General features: G+C 40.3%; 1 protein-coding gene across 10 annotated transcripts in view; it reads left to right on the top strand.

The window, feature by feature from the left end:
* EML6 (EMAP like 6) overlaps window positions 1-27,450 on the top strand; it is a 90,950-nt gene that overhangs the window by 11,358 nt on the left and 52,142 nt on the right. For all 10 annotated transcript variants that reach the window (XM_032103829.1, XM_032103831.1, XM_032103834.1 and 7 more), the window contains exons 3-7: window positions 15,442-15,601; window positions 21,034-21,132; window positions 22,220-22,288; window positions 24,814-24,999; window positions 26,848-26,983. In XM_032103829.1, the coding sequence (XP_031959720.1) occupies window positions 15,442-15,601; window positions 21,034-21,132; window positions 22,220-22,288; window positions 24,814-24,999; window positions 26,848-26,983 (650 nt within the window). The remainder of the gene's footprint in view (window positions 1-15,441; window positions 15,602-21,033; window positions 21,133-22,219; window positions 22,289-24,813; window positions 25,000-26,847; window positions 26,984-27,450) is intronic.

Below are 27,450 nucleotides of genomic sequence, written 5' to 3'. Positions count from 1 at the left end.
ACATCCATTAAAACCCAGATAAAATGAATTACTAGTTGGATAATTAATTACTGTATATTGCATTAGAAGACATGTTTTGAATAATAGGGAGGGTCCTATATTCTGAGGGTGCCTAGTGCAGCTGGTTCTATGGAAGGAGAGATAAGCTGAAGTGGTTTGCAAATATCTTTTCAAAATGTCTGATCAGTCTTTCAGTAGAGCAGGAAGATTGGTGAACACTTCCAGTGACACGCTGCTTCCTCAGAAATGTAATACTGAATGTTTTACTTATGGAAAATACTAATTTAACAACATGGCATAACTTTCTGTTTGAAACTTGCTGTATTTATGTTATCTTGATGAGAGTTCATTTTGAAGTGACTGTAAAGCAGTTCCATAAACATGACTTAAGTTACTGTTGAGTTGGATTTGGATGTGTCTTGTGGCTTTGAACAGTGTGTCAGGTATTTGTGTGGTTTCTTTCCATTGTCTGGCTGTGGTGCTCCTTGAGACCCTAAAGTCAGGACCTGAGCTTATTCCATGTGCAAGGGCAGCTTTCCTCAAACCTCTACCAAGTTTGTTGCCTAAAATAACACGAAATAGAAGTTCTGAACCATTTCCCTTCATGTTTTTCCCCAACTATCCGTTTTGTAGCCAGCACAGAAGGGAAGTTATCTGGTTCAGAGAACTTGCTAAATTCCCAGACTCTGTCCTCACTTTTTTGCTATTTCTCTTCCCTTTCTGTGGAGTTGCCACAGACATAATTTGCTTTTCAGCCATGGTGATGGCTCTGTGGGCACTGCCTTATGTGTGAACATATGAATTGCTATGTTACACAGATGGATCATTTTAAAAGCTTGGAAGTAAATTAATCTTCCATGTCTAAAATTTCTAGAAAATACTTGAATTTCCAGGGCTTGGTTGTGTGTTTTGATGGGAACCGGGATATGGATCTTTAGCTTTCCAGAGCCTGGTGGATACACGAGTGTGACTAGGCATGTGAGGAAATCTTAGATCTGCATGGGAGATGGGTGAGAGCTATTTATTTTTGTAAATGCCTATTTTAAGAATATTGTAAATCTGAACAGAGAGTCTTGTTCTCTGACAGCTGGCCTTATGTGAGATAAAACATAATTTTCCTGTAAGGGAGCTGAGAAAGCAGCATGCATTTGTCTGAGCAAGGAGTATTTTGGCACTTGTGTCTATATCAGTATAACTTCACAATGGTATTTTGGTTAACTGTTAGACCCGGTGAAGGGTCATAAGATAATTTAAATTAAGAATAACCATGTATCCTGTGTTTCAACAGAAGCCAGGCTAAATGAAGTATGGATACACTGCCATTAAATAAGTCAGGTCTTCAGAATGCCCTGTTTCTTGCTGTATTAAATAGTTGTTTGATGGAATATTCTGAACGTGTATTGCATTTCCCATTTTCCCCGTGGTATCTGTTATTTTTCATTTTCAATCCATGGGACTCCCCACTGCCTAGGGCTAAATGTTCTTTTACCTTGTCATTTAGTTTGGTAGAAGTTATTTTATACATGATGACAGTTTAGTGCACTGCACACATTTTCTGCTGCTTTCTTCCTCCCTATCAGATATAACAATTTTATCAGCCTGAGCCCCTCAAAACTGAACATCTGCTGCAGCTGTCACAGGCTGCTATCAACAGAGCTGGAGTTTCTGTGATCCACCTTAGCCATTGTCAGGATTGTGTTCTGGGTTTTTAAACATATATACACACAAGTATAAATATATATAGTGTATATATATACATACACAATATTATTATATAATTCTGCAGTATTATATAATGCATAAATATAAGAATTTGATATTTTTGACTTTCAAATAAGTTGTTGACTAAATGTCATCACTCGATTACCCCTTTCACTTCTCTCTTTTCTGTGCTGGAGGAGGCAGTGGGGAGTGATGATGTCCCTTCATTCCATTTATGAACGCACTGCACTTAAACCTGGAATTGCTAAGCAGTTGAGACTATGTAGAGATGTTCAATATTGGCAAATCTAAGCTTTTTCTGAGTGATGGCAGAATTTAGGCTCCTAGGAAATGTTTCCAGTAAAAACAAATCTCTTGCATTGTGACAGGAGGGTTTTTTCCCCTAGTATGTGATAGAAATTTAAAAAAAAAAAAAAAAAAAAGGTGAGGGTTGCCAAAACAAAGCAATTGCCACAACCATGGTTTGTTCTTTGGGACTTGGGCTGAGGCTTTAGGACAACATGCCCAAATATGTTAAAACAGAAGAGCTTCGCTGTATGTCAGCATGAATTTAAGGCATACGACGTTGCATTCTGCTCAGGAGGTCCTGGGGATTTTTAGCTCTTCATTTCTCTCTTCTGAAGACAGACCGTGGCGTTTCAGATGTCATTTCCAGTTATGTCCTGCACTGGTTACTCCTGTAGGAATGTTAGCATACTGTTTGTAACATGCTGGATTTCAGTTTTTCTCCTGGCTCCCTTGAGTCAGTGAGGTAGAACTGCTTTACTGGTACCCCTGGCATCCACCACCCCAAATGGGAAAATTCCAATGGAACAACTACTAGAGTAGGTTGGTCTCCTGTTTCATTCTTGGATTGCTTATGGATGTGGGGCTTCCCAGACTTGGTTGTTCATACAGCATGCCAACACATTTCACCTGTCTTCTGTTGAAAATATTAGCATGTGTCTTTGATCAGCTATTTCAGAAACTAGCAAAAAGCCCTGAGGAATTTGGTTCATAGACAAATCTGGCAGCATATCATATATTTTGAACATAATCTTTATTTTTCTTAATTAGAATCCTCGTTTATATGTTAGAGTATGCTTTGATTGATTGAATATTTTTTCCTTTTTTCTCAAATTTATTTTATTTCTATTTCTTACTTTCTTGTAACAAGAAGGCGCAGCTGACAGAGTGAATAAAGATGAGTGCTTCTCACCAGCCTTCGGGGAGATGACTTCAGAGTTATCAATTAAACTCCCACGCAGCTGCTGGAATCTGCTCTGCATCATGACCCCACAGTCACCCCCCTAAAGGCTGCCTCAGTCTCTCTAACTCCGAGACATTCTTGGACTAATGTGGGAAGTTTCCTTGATGTCTTATTTCCTCTTCATTCTGTTCTTGCATCCTTTTTTTGTTTGTTTGCTTGTTCCACTCTCACCCTTCTTCGTAAAAATCCATATTTATGTTGTGGCTCCTCCCCTGAGTGGTTGAGGGCAATTAAATTCATCAGTAGAGGTATTTGTTCTGAAGAAGGGTCTGGATTGTTCCCAAAACACTCACCTAAAACCTGAGACCAACTTTCTATGGAACAAGCTATTTCCATCTGCCGAGGAGGAACTGTGACTCAAATGTGTGTATTACCTGTAAAGAGATTAAATGAAACCCTACAAAGGCTCCTCTTCCTAAACCTACATCTCAGTGTGAAGGTGGTTTTAAAATGAGTAATTGTTGGAAAAACAGATTGCAATCCTCAGGGTTTATGGGGGGGCTTTTTGAACTGCACCTGGAGATTTTAAGACACTGATAAGGGGTGATATGCTGTTGGACCTGGTTTGGATAATTTGAAAAAAGTTAAAAACCCCATCTAGTAAGCCCTATTTTCAGCCAAATAAGATAACCTGAATGTTATTAAACTGAAGTGCAATCAGTTCAGTCATTTCCTAGTTAAATAAAAAAATTATTATTATCTAATACCATGTTAAACAAAACAAATTTTTTTCAGGTGGGTTCCAGTCAAGTTATGAAGCTCATTTCCAAAGTAAAAATGCAAACATTTCTAGATCTGTTTATGGCTTCATGGTAAGATCATGAAAGCCAAAGTATATAATTTTACTATTTTAATATTTAAATAATAAATATGGAATAAAGATTTTGCTTTCAATTTTTTTTTTCTAATTCTGAGATGATTACAGATTTTTTTTTACTTATTCCAGCTGCCTGCAGAATACAAAAATAAAAGCAAATGTATGCAAAATACATTGCTCAAATTAACATGCATTAAAATTCTGGTTGTTTCTCAACTCGTCTGGTATTTTTGCAAGAGAGAGCAGAATGTGGATAATGTGTCACACATCAGTCATCTCTATTAATCTTTTGCTTTCAGAAATACAAACCTGATCAGAAAATACTGACAGCTGTATTTTCAGCTGAGCTGCAAGTGTATCAGTACTGCAGTCTGTAATATAGATATTTTTAACCAACAAACTTAGGTACACTGGCATGGAACTCTTCTCAGTTTTATTCTTCCTTCTATGGCAAATCTGGGAATTCCTCCAGTGCACCGTTACCTAAATTAAGTCTGCCTCCCATTTGATCTGTTTGCCTATACTGGGAGCACAACAAAAGATCTGAATCCCCAAATCAGCTCAGAAGCTGGTTTGCAGGACAAAATTCTGATAACGATACCCCTGACGTATGTCCCACAGACCCCGGGGAGAGAGTAACTTGAATTAGGTGAATTTATTGTGTTCAAATCCTACATTTTAATATGCACTTAAAACATTACGATTGTGGAGACGACTCTTGGGAAAACAGCATTTTGATTTATTTTACTTCAGTAGTTGTAGCAGAGACGGGATGCCTGATGCACTCGGCACGTTGGTATTAACTCCTGGTTTTTGGACTCTCTAGAGTAAGATTTGCTATTGTAGAAGTCTAAGAAGTAATTCGATTTTCTAGTTCTGATGAATTACAGCTTCTCATCTGAAAGCACTGCTCATACCCACGTGAGTCTGAAAAAATACGTTTTTAGAGCTTGCACAGCCTTTGTGAGATTCCAGAAGGCAAAGGAATATTTTACTTTGGCTTTTGTAATTATTATTAATGTTTACATTTGAAGCTGCTTCTTTCTTTTACTTCCTTAGACAGTGGATTGATGGAATAATAAAATGGGCTTCCTAACTCCTCAGGAAGCCTGCTTTTGTATGGCCCTCCAGACTGGGGTGAACTTGATTTTCTAAGTAACAAATGAAGCCATTCCCTTCTTTTCTCCTTAGTTTAATTTTTTTTTTTTTTTAATAAAAGCAGATAAAATACTTACATAACATGGCAGTACATGAATTAGAGGAAATATTCAATAACATCACAGGAAAATACTATGGATTAAAAAGAAATTAAAAGTGGAACAACTAAAACATTTTTAAGTGACCATACAAAGTTGATTTGACTATTAAACATAAGAGAATTATTGTTTTACACATTAAAATGACCAATAAACCAAGAAACACACAAAAAAGTTAAAACAAACCTTTTTCTTTATTATAGTTTCTATATTCAGTTAACTTCTAAAAATGACCAAAGTGAATTTCTGCCTTTCAGTAGATACAGGTGCAACTTGTTTAATTCACAGATCTTTTGGGCTTTTCACAAACGGTAGCAGTTTCCTACTATTTTAGTAATTTCTGTAAAGATAAACTCAACAATATTTGTAAGTGCTGAGTGAAGGAAGATGTGTCTTGTGAATTGAGACTTGTGAATTGAGCATATTGAGGTGTATTTTCACAAGTGGAGCAAAATACACACCATCCTTCAGTGTGAACAGCTGAGTTTTGGACACATTTCAAATATCTGCAGGCAGTCCATAAGCCAGACTCCCATTAAAATTGTGTCCTTTGCTTACTTGTGCCTAATAAGGATTTTATTTCAGTAAAAAGCTTCAAAATGAGCTTCCTTTCTCTAGACATTTAGAAACCTCCACTCAGCCAAGCAAACACCTCAGATCCATGAGATGTTTAGTGTAACATCCCTGCCTTAGACATCAGAGATTCCACTGAGAAAAAGACCTTGGCTAGAGAGTGGATTTTGTGGTATCAAATTGATGTGAACTATAGTCTTAGCTTTTGTTCTGATAAAAAGCAGCTCTGTCCTCTGAGGACTTTCTGTTGTCTGCCACCTGTTAAGCACAGATTGCTCTCAGGTGAGCATTTCAACTGAATTTAATCTGCAGCGTTTGGAAGTAACAGAACTAATCAAGCAATGAGCAATGAAAGTCCCTGCACCTGAGTTGCCAGGCCCTCGTTTATAACAAACATGGGTCAGCTGGGAGGGCGGGGGGTGGGAGTAGGAGTAGGAGGTTATATAAAGGGTTCCGGTAAAACTGCCCTCTTAGAAGCTGCTCTGGAGCTTTGGTAAGTGCTTCTTTTATTTATTTATGCATTTTTAAACAACCAAACAGCCAAAAAAACCCAAACCCACAAAGCCTGCGGTAGAAAGGAGAGAAGGCTAAAAGGGAAGCGGTGGAAAATTCTAATCAGCATTAATTACTGAGTGTGTTGCTTTGGTGTTTTCATGCTTATCTTTCTGGACTCTATGTGCAGAGTATTGGTATGCTGTTGGTGAATCATTTGTTGGTTTTACTGTGGTGCTGCATAATTCTGTCATCAGCAGGACAGCAGGGTACGGTGAAATCAAGGTGTTGGTTTCAATCTTTCGTTGTTGTGTGTTGGCTCTAAAAGCAATGGTACTTAGCTGCTTTTTGTTTAATACCAGGCTATAGCTGGGTAAGGTCTTTTGCAGCTAAAACAGGCTCTGGGAAACCAGGTAAATTCTGTTATCTGAGAAGTTTAACAGAGGTTTTGTTTAATCTGTCCCACACAAAAGAGACACTTGATACTTAGAATCTTCAGGCTGTGTCAGACAATGTAAAGCAAGACAAAAACAGTCACACTTAACTTTAGTAAGTGCACTTCTCAAAAAAATAAGATTGTTTTGTGGCTAACTGTATAGAAATCTTTCTTGTCTGAATTGTTAGAAAAAAGGAAAATGGATTTATATTTAGTATTTGTTATAAACAGTGTTTGAATTTTTAGGAGTGGTGTTTGTATTTGTGTTCTGTACAATTAACTGGTGAAGCAGAATTTCAGAAGCCTGGCAAGAGTGCTCGTAGAACTGATAACTCATGACTTTGCTGCTGATCCATTGTGACTGGAGGTTCAGAGAACAGACCCATTCTGATGTTACATATGGTTCCTATTTGCTCTGCAGTGGTTTCTGCCCCAGTTGATGTTTGTTGTTATTCACTTCAGCATGGCCAAACAGGGAGCAGGATTTCCATATGATCGTATAAGAACTTTCTATTTCTTTGCTGTTTCTGCTGATTTTCAACCTCTAAAATAGAGAGAAAGATATTTTCCTTGAGAACAATTGTTGGTCTTGGCTTCACATTCCTGTGAGATAATGAGCGAAAAAAAGCATTCTTAGTAGCACTGAAAACTCCCCCTACCCTGAGGGGTGTAAAAATGAACGTTTTTTACCAGCCACATCTAATATTGCCACATTTATCATTCCTGTAGACATTCAGTGTACAAAGAATCATCTGCTTCTGACCCATGAAATGCGGTGTGTTGGTTTGATATATTATGGAATTAAATCCTTCCTCTTCTCTTCTTAGGCACTAAAGTGCCTAAACTTTAAATGTTGTAGGGCAGGATAGCCATGAGAAGAAGGCCCAAATAGGAGGCAGCTGTGTCTTTGTTGCACTTGAAGTAAAAAGGCTTAAAATCCTTGTTTCTGATAATCAGATGAGGGCAAACCTATGCAAACAGTATTATTATCCCAGTGTGAATTTTTAACAACAGCCTGAGAGTTTTGTCAGACCACACAATTTGTCACAGATGTGAATATACCTGGGGATATGATGAGATAAGATGAAATCTCTTAAACTAAAAATGAAAGTGGGAGTGATCTGGGAAAGTTGAGACAATGGCTGGGTTTTTTTCCTTGTTCTCTGCAGTATTTCCCATTTCTCCTTGGCTGTTCTCCGGGTTTTTTGGTTATTTTTATCACATCTTCTATATTGTATTCATTTTGCAGCTCCCCCATGATTCCTCTTTTTGTCAGCTCTATCTTTTGTCTGTCCTGTTTCCAAAATTTTCTTCCCATTTTCCCTCTCCTCTTTTCTCAGCTGTTCCTGCAAATGTTTTGATTCAGACTGTGATCTGTATAGTTATACCCATATTCAGTGCTGACTGTTGGCTATACAAAAAGCAGAGTAGATCCAGGAAATGCCAAAGCAGTTGTGCCTGAGTCAGCCTCTGGAGAGAACAGGAGAATCCCCCTGGGAATCCCTCCTGCTGTGCTGCCAAGCACGGGGGGCCATCTGCACCCATCACTGTGCTTCGGGCAGTTAATTAATTAGTGCCTGTGGGCAATTAATTAGTGCTCAGATTTGCTGTTCACTGTGACCACCAGCTGTAGGCCTGTCTGCTTAGGCTTTGCCTGAATGATCATCACATCTCTGCCTTTGGGGGAAAGGCACAGCTACATCCAGGCTGTTTTCAGTTGCTTCAGCCCTGGAGTGTGGTGACATGGGAAAAATAAAGGGTTTGATTCCCGGCAGCTGGGCGTGGTTTGTGTGTCTGGTTTGGGTTGCATTTGGTTCGGGTGTTTCCACAGTCAGGCTGGAATAAGGTCAACACAGGAAATGAAGGAGGCTCCAACATGTGACAGTGATTTCTTCACTTCCAGACTTCATCTGATGTATGAATTTTATATTTTTGATTACAGTGTTCAGACTGGCCTTCAAATTCCTTATACCAGATGACCATTAAAGTTTTGCTGGTTCCTGGTGAGCAGTACTAGATTTACAGCAGTGTTTCATTAGCTTTCCATGTATTGAGAAATCGCTGATAGCATTTAAGTTGCTGTTTTTATCTCAGCATCATAAACCAATATCTTTTTGCTGGTTCATTGTGTATTTTATTACAGAACGTGTTACATTGTCCATAAAAGTATTGTAAGCATAGAATAGGGCAGGGGCAAATACAATGCTGAACTAAATACAGTTCTTGCTCTTTCCTGACCCTCTCTTTCTGGTCTCCAATTCTAGCAGGTTTTTCTTTACAGCTGATAGTTTCAGGTCCATTTTACTGATTGCATCAAATCACAATGCTTTTATCAAGGAAGGTGTCATGTGTATCTGTCTTGGGTATTTATTGACAACTGCTTTGGCCATCAAAACGGGTGTTTGGTTCATCATCATGAATTCAAATACCGTTAGACTCAAATAGAAACTCTGAGCATGCATGGGAAAACTGGAATATGGTGGTTGAATTTCAGAGTTACACAGTGGGGTCTCTTTGGGGTAGTGTGGCTGCACATTTTCTCCTGATCACTTGTTGCTCAAAACCCACAATTCATGAGGACATCAGCAGTTGTTGTTGCTTAGTTTTCAGTGTCATAAAGTGGGCTTTGGATAAAATCTCCTAGGATTACTTTTCACTGGGAGAAGCTCGGAGTTGCAAAATATCCCTGAGTTATCCATGAAATAACATGTATGAGGAAATAAATCATTAGAGAATTGCAGCTGTGTGTGAAGAGGAGCCCCAAGTGCTTCAGGACTGTGCTGCAGTGCTGTTCCCTTTTTATTTGGGAATCTGCCCAATATTTCTGTGTGTGCAGATGCATATGAATGTAAATCCGAGCTGATCTTAAAGTGCAGAATGCTTTTGCTCAAAGCATTGCATTTTAAGAGCTTTTTTTCTCTTGCTTCTTTCACCTTCTGTTATTGGGGAAATTTTAATCACTTGTTCAATAGCTATTTATTTTTTAAATCTGGCTTGACTCTGATCCCTCTGTAGTTCCATGGTGCCATGAGAAATTCCGTGTTCTGCCATGCTCAGGCCTTTTGGAACTGATCTGTCAAGAGTTCTAATATGCCCTGGGCAGCTGAATAAACCTTATTGAAATGTGGTGGAATAACTCCATGGGCTTGAATAACAAACACTGGCACAAGGAGCAGGTCAGTAGGAATTTTCCCAGGATAAAGAGTGGCAGGAATGCTTATAACTTTGCTTCTGTCACCGTTCTACCTAGGTGAGTTCTGCAGAATAGTCAGAAATCAAACCCTTGTCAAGATGCCCCTTGGATTCCCAGGGCACTTTAAGTGTGCTCGAGCGGAACAGCAAGCTGTTAATGTGTGTGTTTCCAGGACCTTTATTAGGTCTGAGCTGCACATCCACTTCATAAATGATTCCATTTGGGCTCGGTTTGTGGCCCAGCCCAATGCAGTGATTCCAGTCACGGTCTGCTCTGACTTCATTTGGATCTGGGGGTGTTTGCTTCCTTGGAGGAGCAGATGGGATCTGTCTGGGACAGGTCACTGAATTCCGGAATTGCAGTGCAGAGTCAGCCTGGCTTCTTGGAAATAGGAAGCTGGTGCAGAGTGATGAGTAAATGCTAGAACCTGTGGCTGTGTGGCTCTTCTTCCTACACAGGGAGCATGGAGGGGAAAACCAGCAGTGGAACAGCTAGTAAGAGCTTGGAACTAAAACATGCCTAAGTGATCTTAATAAAAGCCTATCACTCTGTACACATATCCTGTTCTCTGTTATATATAAACAAGATATTGCCATGTAGAAATCAAGCCAGTAAATTAAAACATTGCCATTGCAGTATTTCCATCAGCATTTGTTTTTATTTTGTCAGGATAAATATGCTCTGTACTCGAGTTGCTTGCAAGAAGCATGTGGCAACATTTAGTATATTTAAAAGTATCATTAGACCTTTATGTTCAGATGTGTAAATTCACTTGTATGAGTGTGTGCATTAACTGTATTATATGTGCACACAGAGAGTCTCTGTGTCTCAGGGCTGACAGATCTGTTCTCTCTGTTCTCCCACTTGTTCCACATGCTTGCAGTGCCCTCCCAAAGCCTCCATCACCTGCCCAATGGTACATGCCGGTTAAAATTGGTTATCGTGGCATGTGATCTGCCTGCCAGCTCTGTGCTGCTCTGCGGGTCTTGGGCTTGTGCTGGAGGAGCCAAAGGTTGGGAGCTGTGATTGTGCACGTGCAACAATCTCCTATGTTGTTAAGAGCTGGATTTTCCTCAAAAGATGGTTGTGGTGTTGGTGTTGCAGAAGTTATTTGGGGGGGAGATAAGATGTAGCATTAGCCTGTCAGATTGCTGCAGTTTTCGTCTCAATGCTCTCTCAATTTTTACAGATCTCGTGGGGTTTGTGCGGGTTGTTTTGTTGTTACCTTGTTACTCTTCCCTTTTTTCTGGCTCCTCTTCCTTTTCTGGTGTTCCCTTGCTCCTGAAGGCCCCTGCATTTGCTTCCATTTAACTGCTGGTCTTTGTTCCATTATTCCTTTCAATGGGGCTTGGTGATGTTTTGTGTTGTATTCAGAAACAGGGATCAGGCTGCATCTTGCTTTATTTTGCTGCTGAAATAGCTCTGTCTGTACAGCGAGTTCCCTTTTGACCCCACAACTGAGGAAAGAAACTCATTTTGCTCTGTGAAATGGGGAATTGCTGAGTGAGTGTTTGTGTTCTTCGCTGCCATGTGAGGACAGCTCTGTCCCTTAGCACTACGTAAGCAGTAAAATCCCTGGTTTTCCTATGTGCGGCTGGCCTGCCAGGAGCCTGGAAGTGTCCTGCCAGGAGCAAGAGGAGGCAACAAAGGAGAAAATACCTGCTGGCACATAGTGGCTATTTTGGGACAGGCTTGGAGCTTCTTGGAAATGATGTTTCTTCAGAGATATTTTTGCTGCAGAGAAAAAAGCCTCAGAAAAATTGTTGTTTTCTAATATGTCCTTTGTTCAAGCGTAGCAGAGTCAGTGCCCTGAGTACTTCACAAGTTTCACCTAAATTCTGAGGAAAGACTTGCTGTGTTCTCTGTTCTGCTAAACTGTGGGGTTTGTAGGTGGTCTTTAACAAGAACCATCAATTCTTTCATTGTGAAAAGAGACTTCCTGAGGAGAATTGATAGAGTACAGACACTATCTGCCTCTCCCAAAGTCTCCATTAACATGATCTAGCGCTGTTACAGAAAACTGCAGAATTCTGTGAAGGTTTGTCTAAACAGGAAAGGTTATTCCAAATTTAAAACTGGATGGATTTGAAATAGAGATTAATTGATCAGTGTCTAACTATCTCGAGTTAGTTTAGATTAACATCAAATTTACGTGCTGCTTTAAAGTGCAAAACATCCCAGCATGGAGGATGAATTATATTGTCAAGAGCAGGTGATTTCAACCAGTCTAGTGATTTTGTTCAGAACTGCAGGTGTTTGTTTCCTTTTCAAAAAGCACTTTCTTTTTTGTCAGGTGGGATGCTCTGGAAACCAGCTTTGGTTTGTATGAACAAAGAATCATTGATAGGATGGTTATTAAAAGATTCAAATTAATATGACATTTGAAATAGAAAACATAACTTAAAAAATTATGCACCAAAACTACAAAAGCAAATGTTCAGTTTTTGGCTGCTGCAGTGAAAAAGTGTTTTGCCTCTCTGATAAATAAGATAGTGCAGTGATAGATTTAAAAGACCCAGAGTAGTGAGATTTAAACCTCTATCTCTCATCTGATACACCCATTTCAAGGTCTCTATCAATTCCCTATGCCTGTATTAAAGATAACAGAAGTGCTTACTTTTTGCAGCATCAGGGAGCAATTATCTAATGCAAGTTAACTGCTGTGAGCCAAAATGCATTTTTACTTTGATTACTTTAGGCTTTCTTGATGTATTTCAGTATTTGGAGCCATAGAAAAGTCTAGTTTGGAAGGGGCCTTCAGACATCATCCAATCCAACTTTCTCTTGAGAGCACGGCCTTAGATTTGGTTGTTTGGGGTCCTGTCAAGCCAATTAAGTCCTGAACCACTTCCAGTGAGAGGAATTCTACCACTTTTCTAGGCAACTATCCTGATCTTTAGTTTTTCTAGTGAAGAATGTTTTCCTTGTACCCAGACAATGTTTCCCTCAAAACAGCTGGTGTCTCTTTCCTTTGTCCTCTCCCTGTGCATCCATGTGAAAAGAGCATCTCCACCTTCTCTGTAACTGCTTTTGAGGCTTGAGCCACCTCTGAACTTTTCTACTTAATTCTACCTTGGAACTTCAGATTTGTACTCTGCTTACAAGTGTATGGAACCTGTTAGAGAAAGCCAATATAGACAGAAATACAGTGTAGACAAGAAGCAAATACTTTTAGTCCACTGGAATTCTAATGTATTATTAAAAAAAAAAAAAATCTTGGAGCGGGATATTATTGCAACAGAAATTGCGGAGGTGGTGTAAGTTTCCCATCTGGCAAGGCCCCCAGACCAGATGGATCCACTAATGACTTTTATAGAGCATTTCATCAGACCCTGCTGGAACACGAGTGCGGCATCTTTAATTATCCTAAATTAACACGGTTCCAGCCTTGGATGCTTAGATTCAGGCTTGTTGATCTTGGAAGGGAAGGAAAAGGAAATGTTCCCTGAAAGATCATCTTCCTAGCAGATGTTTTTATTAATGAGGTATAATGTTAAAATATTACCTGAGCTTTCTTGGCTCATCCTGAATGGATCATTTGCGTAAAAGAAGTGCCTGTGGATGCACTTAAAGAGCTTTTTTGCAGACACATCAGAGTGCTTTTGGAATTTACACAGGCACATTCAGCCAGGAATCCCATTGCTTTCTTTGCCTTCCCTGGAAGGAAAGGAATGGGCACTCCCAAAGAGTTGATCTCTGCCTCTTTCCCTCTGTGTGCACCTGCTCCTGTTGCTGTTCCCACAGAAAGAAGTTCTTGTGTGGGGAAGTGTCTGCCAGGAACAGTGGGCAGCACCAGCAGCAACTGCTGCTGCTTTGATCCCTTGTTTCCATCCCAGCTCCTTAGCACGAAGGAGTTTGTGTCCTTTTCCCTCAAACCTGGAAAACAGAGACATTTTCTTGGGAAATTTCTTCTGCTCACATTCCCCCCCCCCCCTTAGATCTCGTCCTCCCTGTAGAAGGAATAGGAATTAACCCTGCAATAATTTGTTTTCTATACCATAAATTGCTGTTATTTGAATGCCTTGTCTCTTTTAATCATATTTTCATAGAAATATAGCAGTATTTCAGTGTTTTCCAGTGGTGCAAATAGTGATGCGGTTTCATTACAAATGATCTAGTTGTGGGATGTTGGCTTAGAAAAGTTGAATAAATGCACCTTAACAGTTCAAAACACAGGCAGTGAAGCTGACACCCATTTAAGGAGGCAGAGAAGGGCATGGAAATCTTACACCCTGAAGACAGCATGGGATCTCTGCAACAGAGATATTGTATAGGTACACTTAAAATTTTTATAGTTGAACACACATCAAACGTGTAAGTCATATACAGGTATCAAACAGTCACCAAGAGTTGTTCTTGAAATTTGGCTTCATTTCCTTCCTCTAACCCACTGTTCTATCTGCCAAAAATAAGCTCTTGATTATCTAAGAGCCAGACTGAACGTGGGCAGGGGGTGTGCATCGGAAAGGCTGGTGGCGGGAGATGATGTCCTCAGCAGGGGTGGGAAATCAGATTGCTAATTTAGGTGCCAAAAATTGATATTATTCCCTAATTTTAGTTCCCCCACTGGCTGACTTCATGCATCAGAAAGGATAAAACAAATACCAGAGACATTCAGTACAGATGTGCTGATGTTTAGGAAATATGTTCCTGCTCTGAACCCAAGAGAAGGCTCTGGTGTGTGAGAACTGCTCTGAGCTAAATGGTGGCACGTGTGATTAAGTTCTCCTCTAGCAGTGAGAAGAGATCAGCCCAATTAATCTTTTCCTTCTGGTTCTTGAAGAAAAGTATCCTAACTTAATTACAGCTATCACACCTTAAGTTTGTGGTGTCACCTTTTATTGCCTGTATAGGTTTAGAACTGAGGTAAACTAGTACTCTATATAATGTACAACCCAAGCCTGGGGAGGAAAGGAGGAATGGGCAGGGGAGATAGAACAGTTAAATTGTGCTAATATTGTTCTTTTTCCTTTAAATGCATATGTTTACAAAACTTTCTTAAGCTTTTTGATTAATTTTTCTTAATAATTAGTTTTATCTGCTCCTGGGATAGCAGAAGTACTCAGCTCCCCTCAGCCACCTGTTGAGTGCCAGTTTATTAATAGGATGTTTTTCCTTATTCCGTGTGTAGCTCCCATGCTCAGCCATTGTTCAAATTTGTTTCCTGGGCAACTGTGTAAATCTGCCTTTGTATTCATATGACTTTGCAGAGTGGGGTTTATTATTATTTTCATATTTGAAGGGTTGTGAACAGAAATATGGTTTGATGCTGGTGAAACAATTTATTTCTGTGTCACTCTGAGATTGCTATGTTTAAACATATAAAGATGAAAGGATTTCTTGTGTGTATTTCTCATAGTGAACAATATTCATTATTGGGCCTCTGGTCCATATTTCAGAATATTTGAGCTGATGTGCAAAAGAGGAATAAATAGTAGAAAATCATCCATTATAAACCTGTGAAAGACTAATATCTAAGTCTGTGTGTTCAATCAGCTTATCAATCAAAAGTATTTAAAAATTCTCTGGTTATGCTTTTCCTTTTTCTAGTTAAAATATTATTACATGATAAATTGTACTCTGCACTCACCATGTCACTCTCTGCAAAACATTCTAAGTAAATACTGGAAGAGACTGCGTTTTGAAGACAGCTGCTGTGATCATTCCCAAGGTGTGTTATAACTTGAAGTGTGTTGTTTGCAGCCTTGCAGTTCACCCGGATAAAACGCTGGTAGCCACAGGGCAGGTTGGGAAGGACCCCTACATTTGCATCTGGGATTCCTACCGTGTGCAGACCGTGTCTGTCCTGAAGGATGCGCACACGCACGGAGTCGCCTGCCTGGCCTTCGACTCGGACGGCCAGGTCAGTACAGCTCCTTCTCTGGGTTCTGAACTGAGCTGGATTTCTGGTTCTCAGAAAGATGCACGTTCCGTGTTTTGTGTTTCAGTAGCTGCAGTGCTGGAACTGCTGTTCCGATTTAATTGTGATTGCAGTTCAAGGCCTAGGTTTGTATTGTAATTGTAATTGCAGTAGGAGGACTGCAAATGCAGCTCGTGCACAGGGGGTGCTTTTGGGATGAAATCACAGCTTGGCCTCTGAGTGGAGTGGAGGCATCAGGTGTTGGACAGGTATCCAGAGCAGAAATGCCCCTCTGTGGCTTAACTGCAGTGGCTTCACCATGTACTTGTTACCTGCTGTCCCAAGAAATCAGTTCCTGGCAAAGCCCTCACAACCCTGCAGCTTTTCTGGCAGAAGAGCTGCACTAATTTCACTGCTGGGAGAGTCTCCTTGGCTGGGGTGCACAGGCAATTTAATTGAATAATGGCATTAGGACACACAGTGTTGCATTGTACAATGGGATTAGTCTAGATGATACCTTGAGACAAAATTTAAAGTGTAACTAAATGGTGGGCTGTTCCCAGCTAAACACAAGGATTTTTTTCTCCCTGGCAGTATTAAAAGCTTTCAGTTTTGAGTGAAGTAGGAGGCAAACAGACCTAAAAGTCACATATACCTGAGAAATACTTCACAGAGCTTTATAAATAAATATCTGGCTGTGCAATTTTGTCATTATTGATGACAATTTTGTCCTGGTGAGTTTCTTGATGTAATAGTTGCTAAAGTATTTTTAGGAATGCTTAGATTAGCTGATACCAAAAACCTCAGACAAGAAAACCCTCAGATCAACAGAACAAAATTTCTAATGGTGTAATATTTTTTTTAAGATACTGTTCATTCAGAAATAAATGCTTTTCATTTTTCCCCTCATTTTTAACTTCGTGAGACTGGTGGTTAAACTTAAAGCTATTTAAGCACCTCATGGGAATGAAGACTCAGGAGCCCAGAGGGTGTTTGAGGTGGAGGCCTTCCTGAAGATCCTGCTGGGTGCTTGCTGTAATTAAAACCCAAACTCACTCCCGGGTTGACCTTGCAGAACAGTGACAATTCCCTTTCTGGAAGTGCTTGGGAAGTTGCAGTTTATTCTGGAAATAAAAAACTGCATTGAACACTTTTCTATCTGGAGAACAACCAGTGCTGGAGAACATGAATATGGATAATGCATCTTGGCTTTTGCTGCTCTTCCTGGCTTTGCAGGAGAAGCTGCTGCACTGAGCCAGAATTAAAGGGCATGGTAGGAAGCCTGTGAGTATTTGGAACTCAGAGCTGCTGGCAGTTCTGGTTTGTTATGCAGCATTCCCAAGGGAGCTGGTGTCTGTGACGGGGCAAAACAGGTTGTGCAGACACTGCTTGCACCTCCCAGTGCAAAGCTTTCCTTCTTTTATATGCAAAGGCTGTTAAAAGCCAGGGAAGATTTGCATTTCAGCCTCAAAACACAAATAAATGCAACAGTCAGGTATGGTGTAGATGCAATAAGAGCTGTATTCTTTTCACTGCTAACTCTGCCAGCTGTCCATTTCCTAAATAAAAGTACGCAGAAGCAAAGCCCGGGTGACTCTGCTGCATTCCCAGAGGGGATCTCCATGGATTCAGATTGGCTCCTTGTGCGTTCCTGTGCGACTGCTGCGCCATGTGCAGGTCTCAAACACAGGGCCATCCTACCTCTCTCTGAGCCAAGTTAATTGACTCTTATTGAACTAGAAACTCTGGGATATCTGTTCCTTTTGGATGAATTAGTTGGGAAATATTCCTCCTGGCCAGACTTGAGCTGACCCTGCACGGAGACAGCACAGTCGTTCCTGCAGTGCTTCCCTGGCATCGTGTTCCACGGGGTGGAGAACACAGATCGGTGTGCACAGGCTTTGTTATTGTTTCTAATAAATGGAGATGATCAATACACATGGGAGAGCTTGAATGCTACCTTTGTTTTATATACCTTCAGTACAGCTTTTGGCGACAAGTAGGGTCAGAGTGAACTTCCTATTTTGTTTTACCTGTGTTTAATGCAGTCCTGATGGGAGCTGAATTTCTTGCAGAAATGTTGCTGTTTAAAAATACATTGTTTAGTCTGGGCTTTTTCTGTCTGAGCAGGAGCTGCCATTTAGCAGGAGGGAAACTGCACTTTGTTCAAATGTTTAATGAGGAGTTGTCATTTTGCCTGCAATTAAAATGTCTTCAATCATGAGTTAACTAAAGTTTGTCCTTAAAAGTACTAACATCTCCCCTTCACAGAATTACCTACAAAGCAGGTGCCTCATACTGAAGTATTTTATCAGTACCACACAGTTCAATTTCTGCTCTGACTTATTTCAGATTAACCCTTTTTATGTGCTTTTAAAAATATTTTTTACTGGAGTGGGAAGGGCACTGCCATAGTTCATACACACCTCATGAAAAATTTAGAAATGCAACATTAGGCTTCTTTAGCCAGATCTTCCAAATCCATATAGATTCTTAAATAATTGTTTAATTTTGTGCCTGAACTACTTGGCAGATATTTTCTTCTGGTAGTTCTGTGAATTCTCTGAATAGAATTCAAATTCTCTTCCAGAAGGAGAACTAAAAGTGTGTTTCTACCAAAAAGGAAATTCAGCATTTATCACTTTTCTGCCGGCAGGAGACCTTCCTCAGCAGGCCTGTGTTAAAAGAAAATACAAAATACTTCTTAGTTTCCCATAGTGTTTTCACTGCTGATACCAAAGTCGGCAAGGGAATAAACTTTCTAACACAATTTGAAGTTTTAAAAAGCAGCCATTCCGTATTCCAGCCCTGGACACAGTTGGAGGAGTGATTTTTTTCACTAATCACGACTCTGTGTCATGAAACTTTACAACAGGTCATTTATTCCATCCTGATCAGACATATTACAATGTATTTCCCAGCTAATACATAAACACAATTTTCCCCAGAACTAATTTCCATGCCTCTGCCCCTTACTGGAGCTCCGTTTGTGATCCTAGAGCTTTGTCTAAAGGGGTCTCTGGTGCTTGTACTCACTGAGAGCCCCCAATATTGTAATGACCTTGCCTTGAACTTCTCTTAGGGCGTGCATTGGATTTTCTTGTTTCACAACTGCCACAAAACCCGCTCAGGTTCCTCATTATCTGTTTATCCACTGGTTCCAGCTACCTTTAGTATCCTGTGGGTCTTTTATATGCTTCTATCTAGTTGGCTAGTTAGTTGTTACACTCTATTTTGCAGTTTCAAGGGAATGGAGCATTTCTATCCTCCATGTTGTCTGTCAAGTCCCCCCTTCTCTTGAGACTGTCTCTTTCAGACAAGTCTCAATACTTCATGTTCCAGCACAAAGTGTTGCAACAACTGTAGCATTGAATTAAATTGCTTTCCAAAATCAAAGGAGTATAATTGGAGATTGTCCTGCACTCCCTGGATGGAAAATGTTCTCTTGGCCCTAATTCCTCTTCGTGGTTGTTGCCAAAGTACCCTGGGGGGAGACATTAATAGTGCTTGGAAATAGGAACCTTTAGGAAGCCACTTATAGGCATTGTCTCCACATATAAAATAGGTCCCATTCCCAGTACCGAAGGTCTGATTTCCTATTTCCCACTGTTGGCCTGCTGATGGATGCAGGGCTCCGATGTGTGATTCTTCTGTGTCCTCAGTGCCATTGGGCCAGTGGAGTTTCTCAGTGGCCCTGCAGCTGGGAGTGGTGTGACACTGACCAGCTCCAGCACCCTAAGTTCTATGGACATTTTGAGTAATGTTAAAGCACAGAACTCCATCCACATTGTGAGTTCTAGCTATAACAGGGTTATGTTTCTTAAGGGGAAATATTATTAAATCCTGCAAAAACTATCATTTTATTTCTTTGTTCCACTGTACAAACTTCTTTAACTCTCCCCTCACAACTCTGTTATGAGTCAGAGCCCATTGACAGAGTTCTACCCTCCCCCCATAGGGTGAACCCTCCAAGGGAACCTTGTTCCTCCCAACAATATTTGAGAACATATCCAGACTGCCTCATGAAAACATTCTGTTCCTCTAGGAGCAGCTCATTTCCTCTCTCTGTATTTTGATTCCAGTGGAAGGAGACTGGACTCAGAGGAATTTGTGGTATAAGTCTGTAAATAGTTTTTTCTGGTGGTGAGGGGTCTTGAGTAGGGTCTTTTGGATGGTTTTTGTTTTGTTGTTTTCATTAGCTCCACATTGCTTAGTGCGTTTTCTGGTGGGACGGTGGTTAAGTTCTGCATTATTCACTAGGCAGGTATTGCATTGGGATAATGCCTGTTGTCAGCTCCCATTAAACCCAAGTCCCAAAACATCTTTTCATTCCTCTAAATCAGGAAACTGTAACTGTTAAGACAGCAGAGGGTGTGTGAACCTACTGCACTTGATGCGGAGGCTGTCGAGGGGCTCTCCCAAAAGGGAAAATGTGCACTGTGGATTTACACTTAGGAATGGGATGAAAAGGCCTTGAGTACCTGCTCTCTGAATTATTGCTACAGGATGAAAACTGGAGCCTTCTGTTCCGCTCTGAACAGTTATTTTCTCTCTCTGTTATATGGTTGTTAAGGGCTTTATTGCATTAAATGTTTTTTCTAATACAGCATGTCAGAGGAGTTTCTGGTAATGACACTTGTTTTCTTTGGTGGCTCAGTCCTTTTCTGTTATCACAGACAGCTCCAGATTTTAAACAATTTGCTTACTGAAAGTTTGAGCCCATTTTTTATGGAATTCACGTTAAGTTGGACAAAATGAGGACAGTCACTGGAAGGGAAAAGACCTACAACTTCCATAGTAATTGCTGATCTTCTGGGTATGTCAGAGATGGATGCACTCTGCTTTTTCCCTTCCAGATTTCCCCCTCCATTTTATTCTGTTCTTTTTATTTCTTGCATTATTGAGATTGAAAAGTGTTAAAGTTAGGTTCTTTTAATTGATGACCAAGAAAACTTGAATTTAGCTTGATTATTAATGAATTAGTTATTTTAACTGGTGATTTGATACACCAAGCTATATAAAAGGCAGTTATTAAAAGTACATCCAGTTCTGGTTCTAAAGCTCAACAAAATGAGCATAATGAACAAAGCAGTAGTTGGAAATAGTGAAAGCTTTTATTTCCCTTTCACTTTTATTATCAGATTAATAAATCAAAATGCTAGAGAGGTGTGCACCTGAACCTCAGATATTTCAGGGTAAGAATTTCGCTTGGAACATTGGTAGCCTGAAATCAATAACCTGACCTTTTAGAGATGAGACATTTCAGTGCTCTCTCCAGTGAGTAAATGTTGAGTGTGAATGTCTTTGCCTTTGGAATGTGGTTCAAACCCAGGTCATGTGTGGGAAAATCCATTTGTGCACATAATCCTGGGATCTACAGCAAAGTGATTTGGGGTTGATTTCCTGTTAACTGGATTGTTGTTGTTTTTCCTCAGCGTTTGGCTTCTGTGGGACTGGATGCCAAAAACACAGTGTGTATTTGGGACTGGAAGAGGGGAAAGCTCCTGGCGACAGCTACAGGCCATTCTGACAGGGTAATTGTATGGAAGCATTCCTGGATTTTGTCTGGGAGCTGCATGGGTGTTTTAAAAGTAATTTTTTGATTGTGTTAGGTTAATGCAAAGGTAATTTTGGTCATTCTACCTGGCTTGTAAAATACTGGACAAGATATTTATTCCTTCTCATTGTGCCAGACCCAGCACAAGGCACTGTTAGTAAGCCTAGAGAGGAAATATGTTGTACCTACACACTGAGTAGGGTGATCTGTAGGTCTTCATATGAGATGTGAAATGGGAGCTCAATGGCCAAAGATCATCTTGTCTCTGAGTATGTCAAAAAGACAATTTATTCTGAGGGAAAATTTACTTATATCCCTTTCACTTTTCCTTAAGACAGTTGCCTGTAGAAGAAACTTAATTGGGATAAATATTTCTTTTATATCTGTTAGCTTCAGGTAAAGGATCATAACTTAAATAAAGATGTGAACTGACCAGGTTTGAATTTAGAATGTTATTCAGGATTAGGGAATGTTGTACTGGGTTTAGCATAAGCAAAATACCTGCCTGACATATTTAAAAGCACATGGATGCATACATTAAAGTACATTGCCATGTTCCCAATACAAAAAGCATCTTAGTCCTTGTTCAGATTTTCTCTTCCGGAACTGATTCACTTTCCAGTTTTGCATGTGTGGAAGTTTTGCTGCTGGCCTCAGTAGGTACAAGATCAGGTTCTGAATTAGCAGAATTCTCCAGGACAGGCAAGAAGTACTAAAATCTTAGTCCCAGTTGACTTTCCCACCCAGAGAAAGGAGCTTTTGCACAGAAGAGGGAGTGAAAAGAATGCCTATGTAAGTATTGTTTATTCATTAACATCTTGGGGCTGGAATGGATTGGCAGTGTGGAGTCAGGGATGAAGTGTGTTGACAGAACTCTGTGAGGAACCCTCCATATTTGCCTTGACTTTTGATTACAAAGAGTTCCAAATTTACCTGAAGAGTGCTCTTTCACTTGTAGTAATACGTTTCAACAGAAATTATGGCTAAGCACTGGTAAAAGCAAGCTGAACCTAGATGCCGTTACTGTATAGGTTAAAATATCAGCTTAATGTATTTCTTAACAGATATTTGATATTTCCTGGGATCAATATCAGCCAAACAGGATTGTCAGCTGTGGAGTAAAACACATAAAGGTAAAGAGCTTTCATTATTTACTTGGAAAAAGTACTTGCACAAAAAAATCTGGGTTCTTACCTGATGAGGACTTGAAATATAGGACTGTTTATATTTTTCTTTCTTTACGCTGTGAACATTTTGCAAAATGTTTTGTTTGAAGCCAGTTGAGACATTCAGCAGTGCCTGAGCTGCAGATTCCCTGAACAAGAAAGTCGGGAAGATCCTTTGGTGTAATTTTCATTCATTATATACTTACAATTTTGGGTCTTCTGCCCTCTCCATTCCACCCTAATGGTCTCAGCCTTTAGGGGTTTCCCTCTTCCAGCATCACAAAGGGTCCCTGAGCAGCTGTAGGAGGAATAAAGATACAAAGTATGAACAGAATGACCTGCTCTTGGGCTTCTCATGGAACACCACTGAGAAATGTGCAGGGCCTGCAGAGAGAAAACTATTTGTTCCCTCTAAGTCACCCTTTATGGAAGTGTTTTAAATGTAAACCTAATATATATCAGATGTTTAGGGTAAAACATTCTCATGCCTATGGAAAGCTTAGAAACAAATCCTTGTTTGCCAATATCCCCTTCAGGTTTCTATTTTTCTCCAGTCTCCTCAAAAACATTTCTAACAGATGGCAATTATTTCACATGACTGGGGTGGGAAGAGCTTTAACTAGAAGTTTAGGAAACCAGTTAATATCTCTAGTTCTGGTTCCTGAGAAGCTCGTGCCCTTAAACCACCACTGCTTTCAACTGTGGGTGGTTTTGGCAGCACTGATACCATCTGTTGTGTTCCACAAGCTGTTTTCCAAAACCTGTCTTTGGCACCTGTCTTCTGTTTAAAATGGCCATAATCACCCTGAACACAGAGAATACCAGGCACTGTAGATACACAGAAATAAAGGAATGCCAACAAATAGGAAAAATGCAGCATGGAGGGGAAGTGACTCCTTGTTTCCCTCCAGTGGTGCTCCAGCAGAGGCCTGAACTCGCTGTTCAGTACAAAGTGGCGGGAATGTGATAATAACAGCTCTGAGGGAATAGTATCACTGTGAGAATTGGGACTAATGCTTAGGAATTGTGCTGTTTATGCCTTTAGCAATCCAGTTCTGCTGGCTCATTTGGCTGAGCAGGCATTAGAAGCTGAGGTAAAGCCCAGGAGCAAAGGAATCTCACACTGAGCTCAGGATCCTCCCTCCACCCTTCTAACACTGCTGCCTGCTCTCCCACCCTTCGTCAGCTGACCAGAAGGGAGGAGAGTTTAGGTTTTACTCACAGAATGAGAGCCCTGGGGGCAGTATTCCCTCTGCCTTCTAAATTGGCTGATGTTAAGAGGCAAAGGGAAAATTTAATTGAATTAACAATTGAGAAGGAGCTGAAATAAAAAACCTTGATCCAAGGATTTTCTGGAATAAAGAATTTTAGAAAAATACCTGAAAATCTGGCTGTAGGCAAATGAATAGAAATGGGAATAGATGGATGTGATAAATCCATGTCAGACACATCATTATTCCTGTCCAGTCTCTGCCTGTGTCTGTCCAGTGTCCATTGGATGGAAGAGCAGGGATGGCTCCACTGACAGACTGTGCTGTGCTGCACCCCAGGGATTTGCTGTTCTGTATCTGCACGTGTCTAGAATGTCCTGGTGCTGACAGGACTGGAGATTTCAGCAATTCTCTTGCTATCTCTCATTGATAGTCTCTTTATTCTGCCTTCCCCAGAAGGTCTGGTCCTTGAGGGACAACTGAGTACACAAACTGTCCTCTCTGCTTGTTTATTTAAATCAAAAAAAGCTCTCTTATTCAGAAACAAACATCTGATATTTCTAGCTCTCCTCCAAAGACAACCTTCTGAGACAAGCTGTTTTCTTCACTTTTTTCCTCCTCCCCAGTCAGTCTTAGATTCCTCTTTGCAGAATGTTGATGACTTCTGTGTGGCAGCTGAGCAAGTCCCCATTCCACCCTTGGGAACCTGTTACTCTGGGAGTCAGGGAGCTGTCTCATGTACGAGCGTTTGCAGTCCCTGTGGAACAGATGGTTTCTCTGTAACTGTGACTATATTTGAGGGACAGAACTCTTTCAGTGCACTGGGGAAGGGCAGAAATGTCTGCTCCAGCACGCAGGTGGTGTAAGATAAAGCATTTTATCACTTCAGTGCTGTAGCTGTGTTTTGCAGAAAAGAAAAATGGGATTTTCTTGGGTTTAAAAACATGCACTTGTCTGGACAGCATTTCCCAGCAAAACCTGATGAAGGACAGTGAGAGAATGAGAAGGGGCAGTGTGGCTATAGTGAGGCAGCATTGAACCTCACCCTCTTAAGCAGTTTGATCATTTGGTTTGGGTTTAGATGTACTACGTTTGCCTGGATATTTCCTTGGTAAATGGGCAGGCTTTGGAGTGGTGGGTGTTCTGATAGCACCAAAGGAATCACTTCAGTGCCTGCCCAGGCACTGCTCTGTCAGGATGTGTGTCTGAGATCCGCACATTAATGTGAAAAACCAGAAATTCTGCAGAAACTTCTCCTGACCTGCCATTTACATTTCACAGTTTTGGACATTGTGTGGAAATGCCCTGACAGCAAAGAGAGGAATATTTGGTAAAACAGGAGATCTCCAAACAATCCTGTGTTTAGCCTGCGCTAAAGAAGACATCACCTACTCCGGGGCTTTAAATGGAGACATCTATGTTTGGAAAGGGCTCAACTTGGTCCGCACAATTCAAGGAGCACACAGTGTAAGTGGTGCTTTCATGTCTGTTTGATAAGGAACTGTTCATTGAATTGAAAAACTTCCTGAAGGCTTAGCTACAAAGATTTCCTTCCATTTCGGGTCAGAAGGATGTCTGAGGCTGTTCAGCAATTAAGAACTTAGATGCAATGTTGTACGTGTTGCCAACAGATGCTGAGCTGATAGTGCCAGAACTGTTGATATTTATAGCCTCCATCTAACCAAATAAACCAAATGTCAGATGAAGTCTCTAAATCTAAAGTTTCACAGATTGAGTAGCTTCGGTTATTATCGGTTTACTTAAAAATAATTGGGAAGCAGATTATCTGGGCTTAAATAGAATTTTACTATTATTATAGAATTACTAAAATTCCCAACACTGGAGTCTGACTCTTCAGAAGAGCTTCAGTGTGGAGCAAACCTGTTGAATCTGTGAGTTTGCATTCCAGCCATACTCCAGAGACAGTTTACTCCAATTGCTTTCATAACACACACCCACAAACCACCACCCCCAGTCTGGAGCTCTCATAATTACAGAGTGAAAGGGGGATGTACAGGGTTGTGTTAGATTTCTAACCACTCCAATGTAATTAATTTGCCTCTGTTGTTGCTACAATAAAGACACAGTAGGACTTCCTTGTCTTATTTCAGATGTATTTGAGAACTGCTCCTATTTGGAATATGACTGTGCGTAATGGCATCCCGGTGTGGGGTTTTTGGAAAAAAAGGAAGCAAGACAATTTTCTTAAGGAGAGTGATATGACTTCTAACACTTGTCACTATAGTTTTGTTCTAGGAAGAGCACTGCAAAAATAACGTGTTTTTTCTGACCTCCCCAGACTGGTTATGGTGACAGTTCATTAGGATTCAAAGGGATCTAAGTGTTCAGCAGAGTTCTGGTTATTTGTAGAAGTAGCCCCTAATTTATGGAAGCAAAGAGACTGGAGTCAGTGAGACATCTTACCTGAGGAACTACTGTGAAACTGCAGCTGCAATAACACAGGAATGCCTTCGGCAAGCAATAACGCCCTGCAGTATATTAGCAGAAATTTATTTAGATTCATTAGAATGATTAAATACAATCACTCTGTATACAATGTGATAAATTATGGAGTTTGCCATGGCTGATATGCAATCTCTTGCCCAATTTCTAATCTCTATGTAATTAATATTTAGAAATATTAATCTATTAAGACATTGCACAAGGCCACTTTGAAAATGGAGGTCTTCTCTCCATTGTATTTGTCTCCATGCAGTTCAACCTATCTCTTAACCAAGGTTTTCCTGATAAAATACTGACTCAGCAGGCATTCCTTGAGCTATTCCAAGGTGGTTCAGCACAGTCACTAATCATGAGGCATTTTCAAAACAAAGGAGAAACTCAAACTGTAATAAAACCTTGTTTTCAACAAAGAGAATGAATTGACACTCTTTCAGTTCCTGTCAGATTCCAAACGATGTCTGAGCTGAATTCATGAAAGAATGTCTCAGTCACCTCTGCTCCTGTAAGAATATTTGTATTGCTTGTTTGCTTGGTTTTGTTTATCCCGGGTAACTCTTTATTTTAAGTGCTCCATTAGTTATTCAATTGTCCTTGTCATAATATTAACAAACCCGAATTTGAAGTTCTGCAGATAGGCTGTATCACTGCTATTTGCACAAAGGTTTCTACATAAACCACTCAAGTGGAGCACTTGAAATAAAAGCTGTGTTTGCTGGTTTGCTTTCTGGATGGGCAACACTTTTGTGCCCAGCAGTTTCTGGCCTTTAACAAGAGTCTGTTTGAAAACGTTTGCTTTGTGTGTTTAAATTTGTTGTGAAGACCTTTAAAACTTGGGATGCTGTTGGTTGACAGGCTGGAATTTTTAGTATGTATGCTTGTGAGGAAGGCTTTGCCACTGGAGGGAGAGATGGCTGCATTCGGTTGTGGGACACCGAGTTCAAACCAATTACTAAAATTGATCTCAGGGAGACTGAACAAGGATACAAAGGTAATGAGCTGTTCCTTTAATGGTTTTTCACACATCTGGATAATGGATTGTGACAGCATTTAATGTGAAGTATAAATGTCTCTGCATACTGCTGATTTTTTTACTTAATGACTGCACTTATTTTTGGATCTGTGTTCCCTTCCCTCTCTGACAATTCTGTAACCTGTGGAGTGTTCCTTGATTCATGGTATAAACACAGGGATCCAGTCACTGCTCCCCACCATGCAAATGCAAGAAGATAAGTGAGAACTAATTAAACACTTTAAGATGGGAGAATGAAGTTAGCCAGACCTTAATTAATTAATTACTTGCAATTCATTTAACTAATTGAGATTTCTGGAACCCGATACTCCGAGGTGCTGACCATCTGAACGCTCCACTCATGCATTTGGAATGGTAGCACTTGGCAGATTTGTTAGAGAGAATGTTATTAAATTGGTGATAATTACATTTGTTGAATCTAATCC

The sequence above is a fragment of the Corvus moneduloides genome, chromosome 3 (genome assembly GCF_009650955.1).
Source record: "Corvus moneduloides isolate bCorMon1 chromosome 3, bCorMon1.pri, whole genome shotgun sequence".
Classification (NCBI taxonomy): domain Eukaryota; kingdom Metazoa; phylum Chordata; class Aves; order Passeriformes; family Corvidae; genus Corvus; species Corvus moneduloides.
The sequence above is the reverse complement of the archived record's forward strand: the minus strand, read 5'-3'. Positions and strand labels throughout refer to the sequence as shown.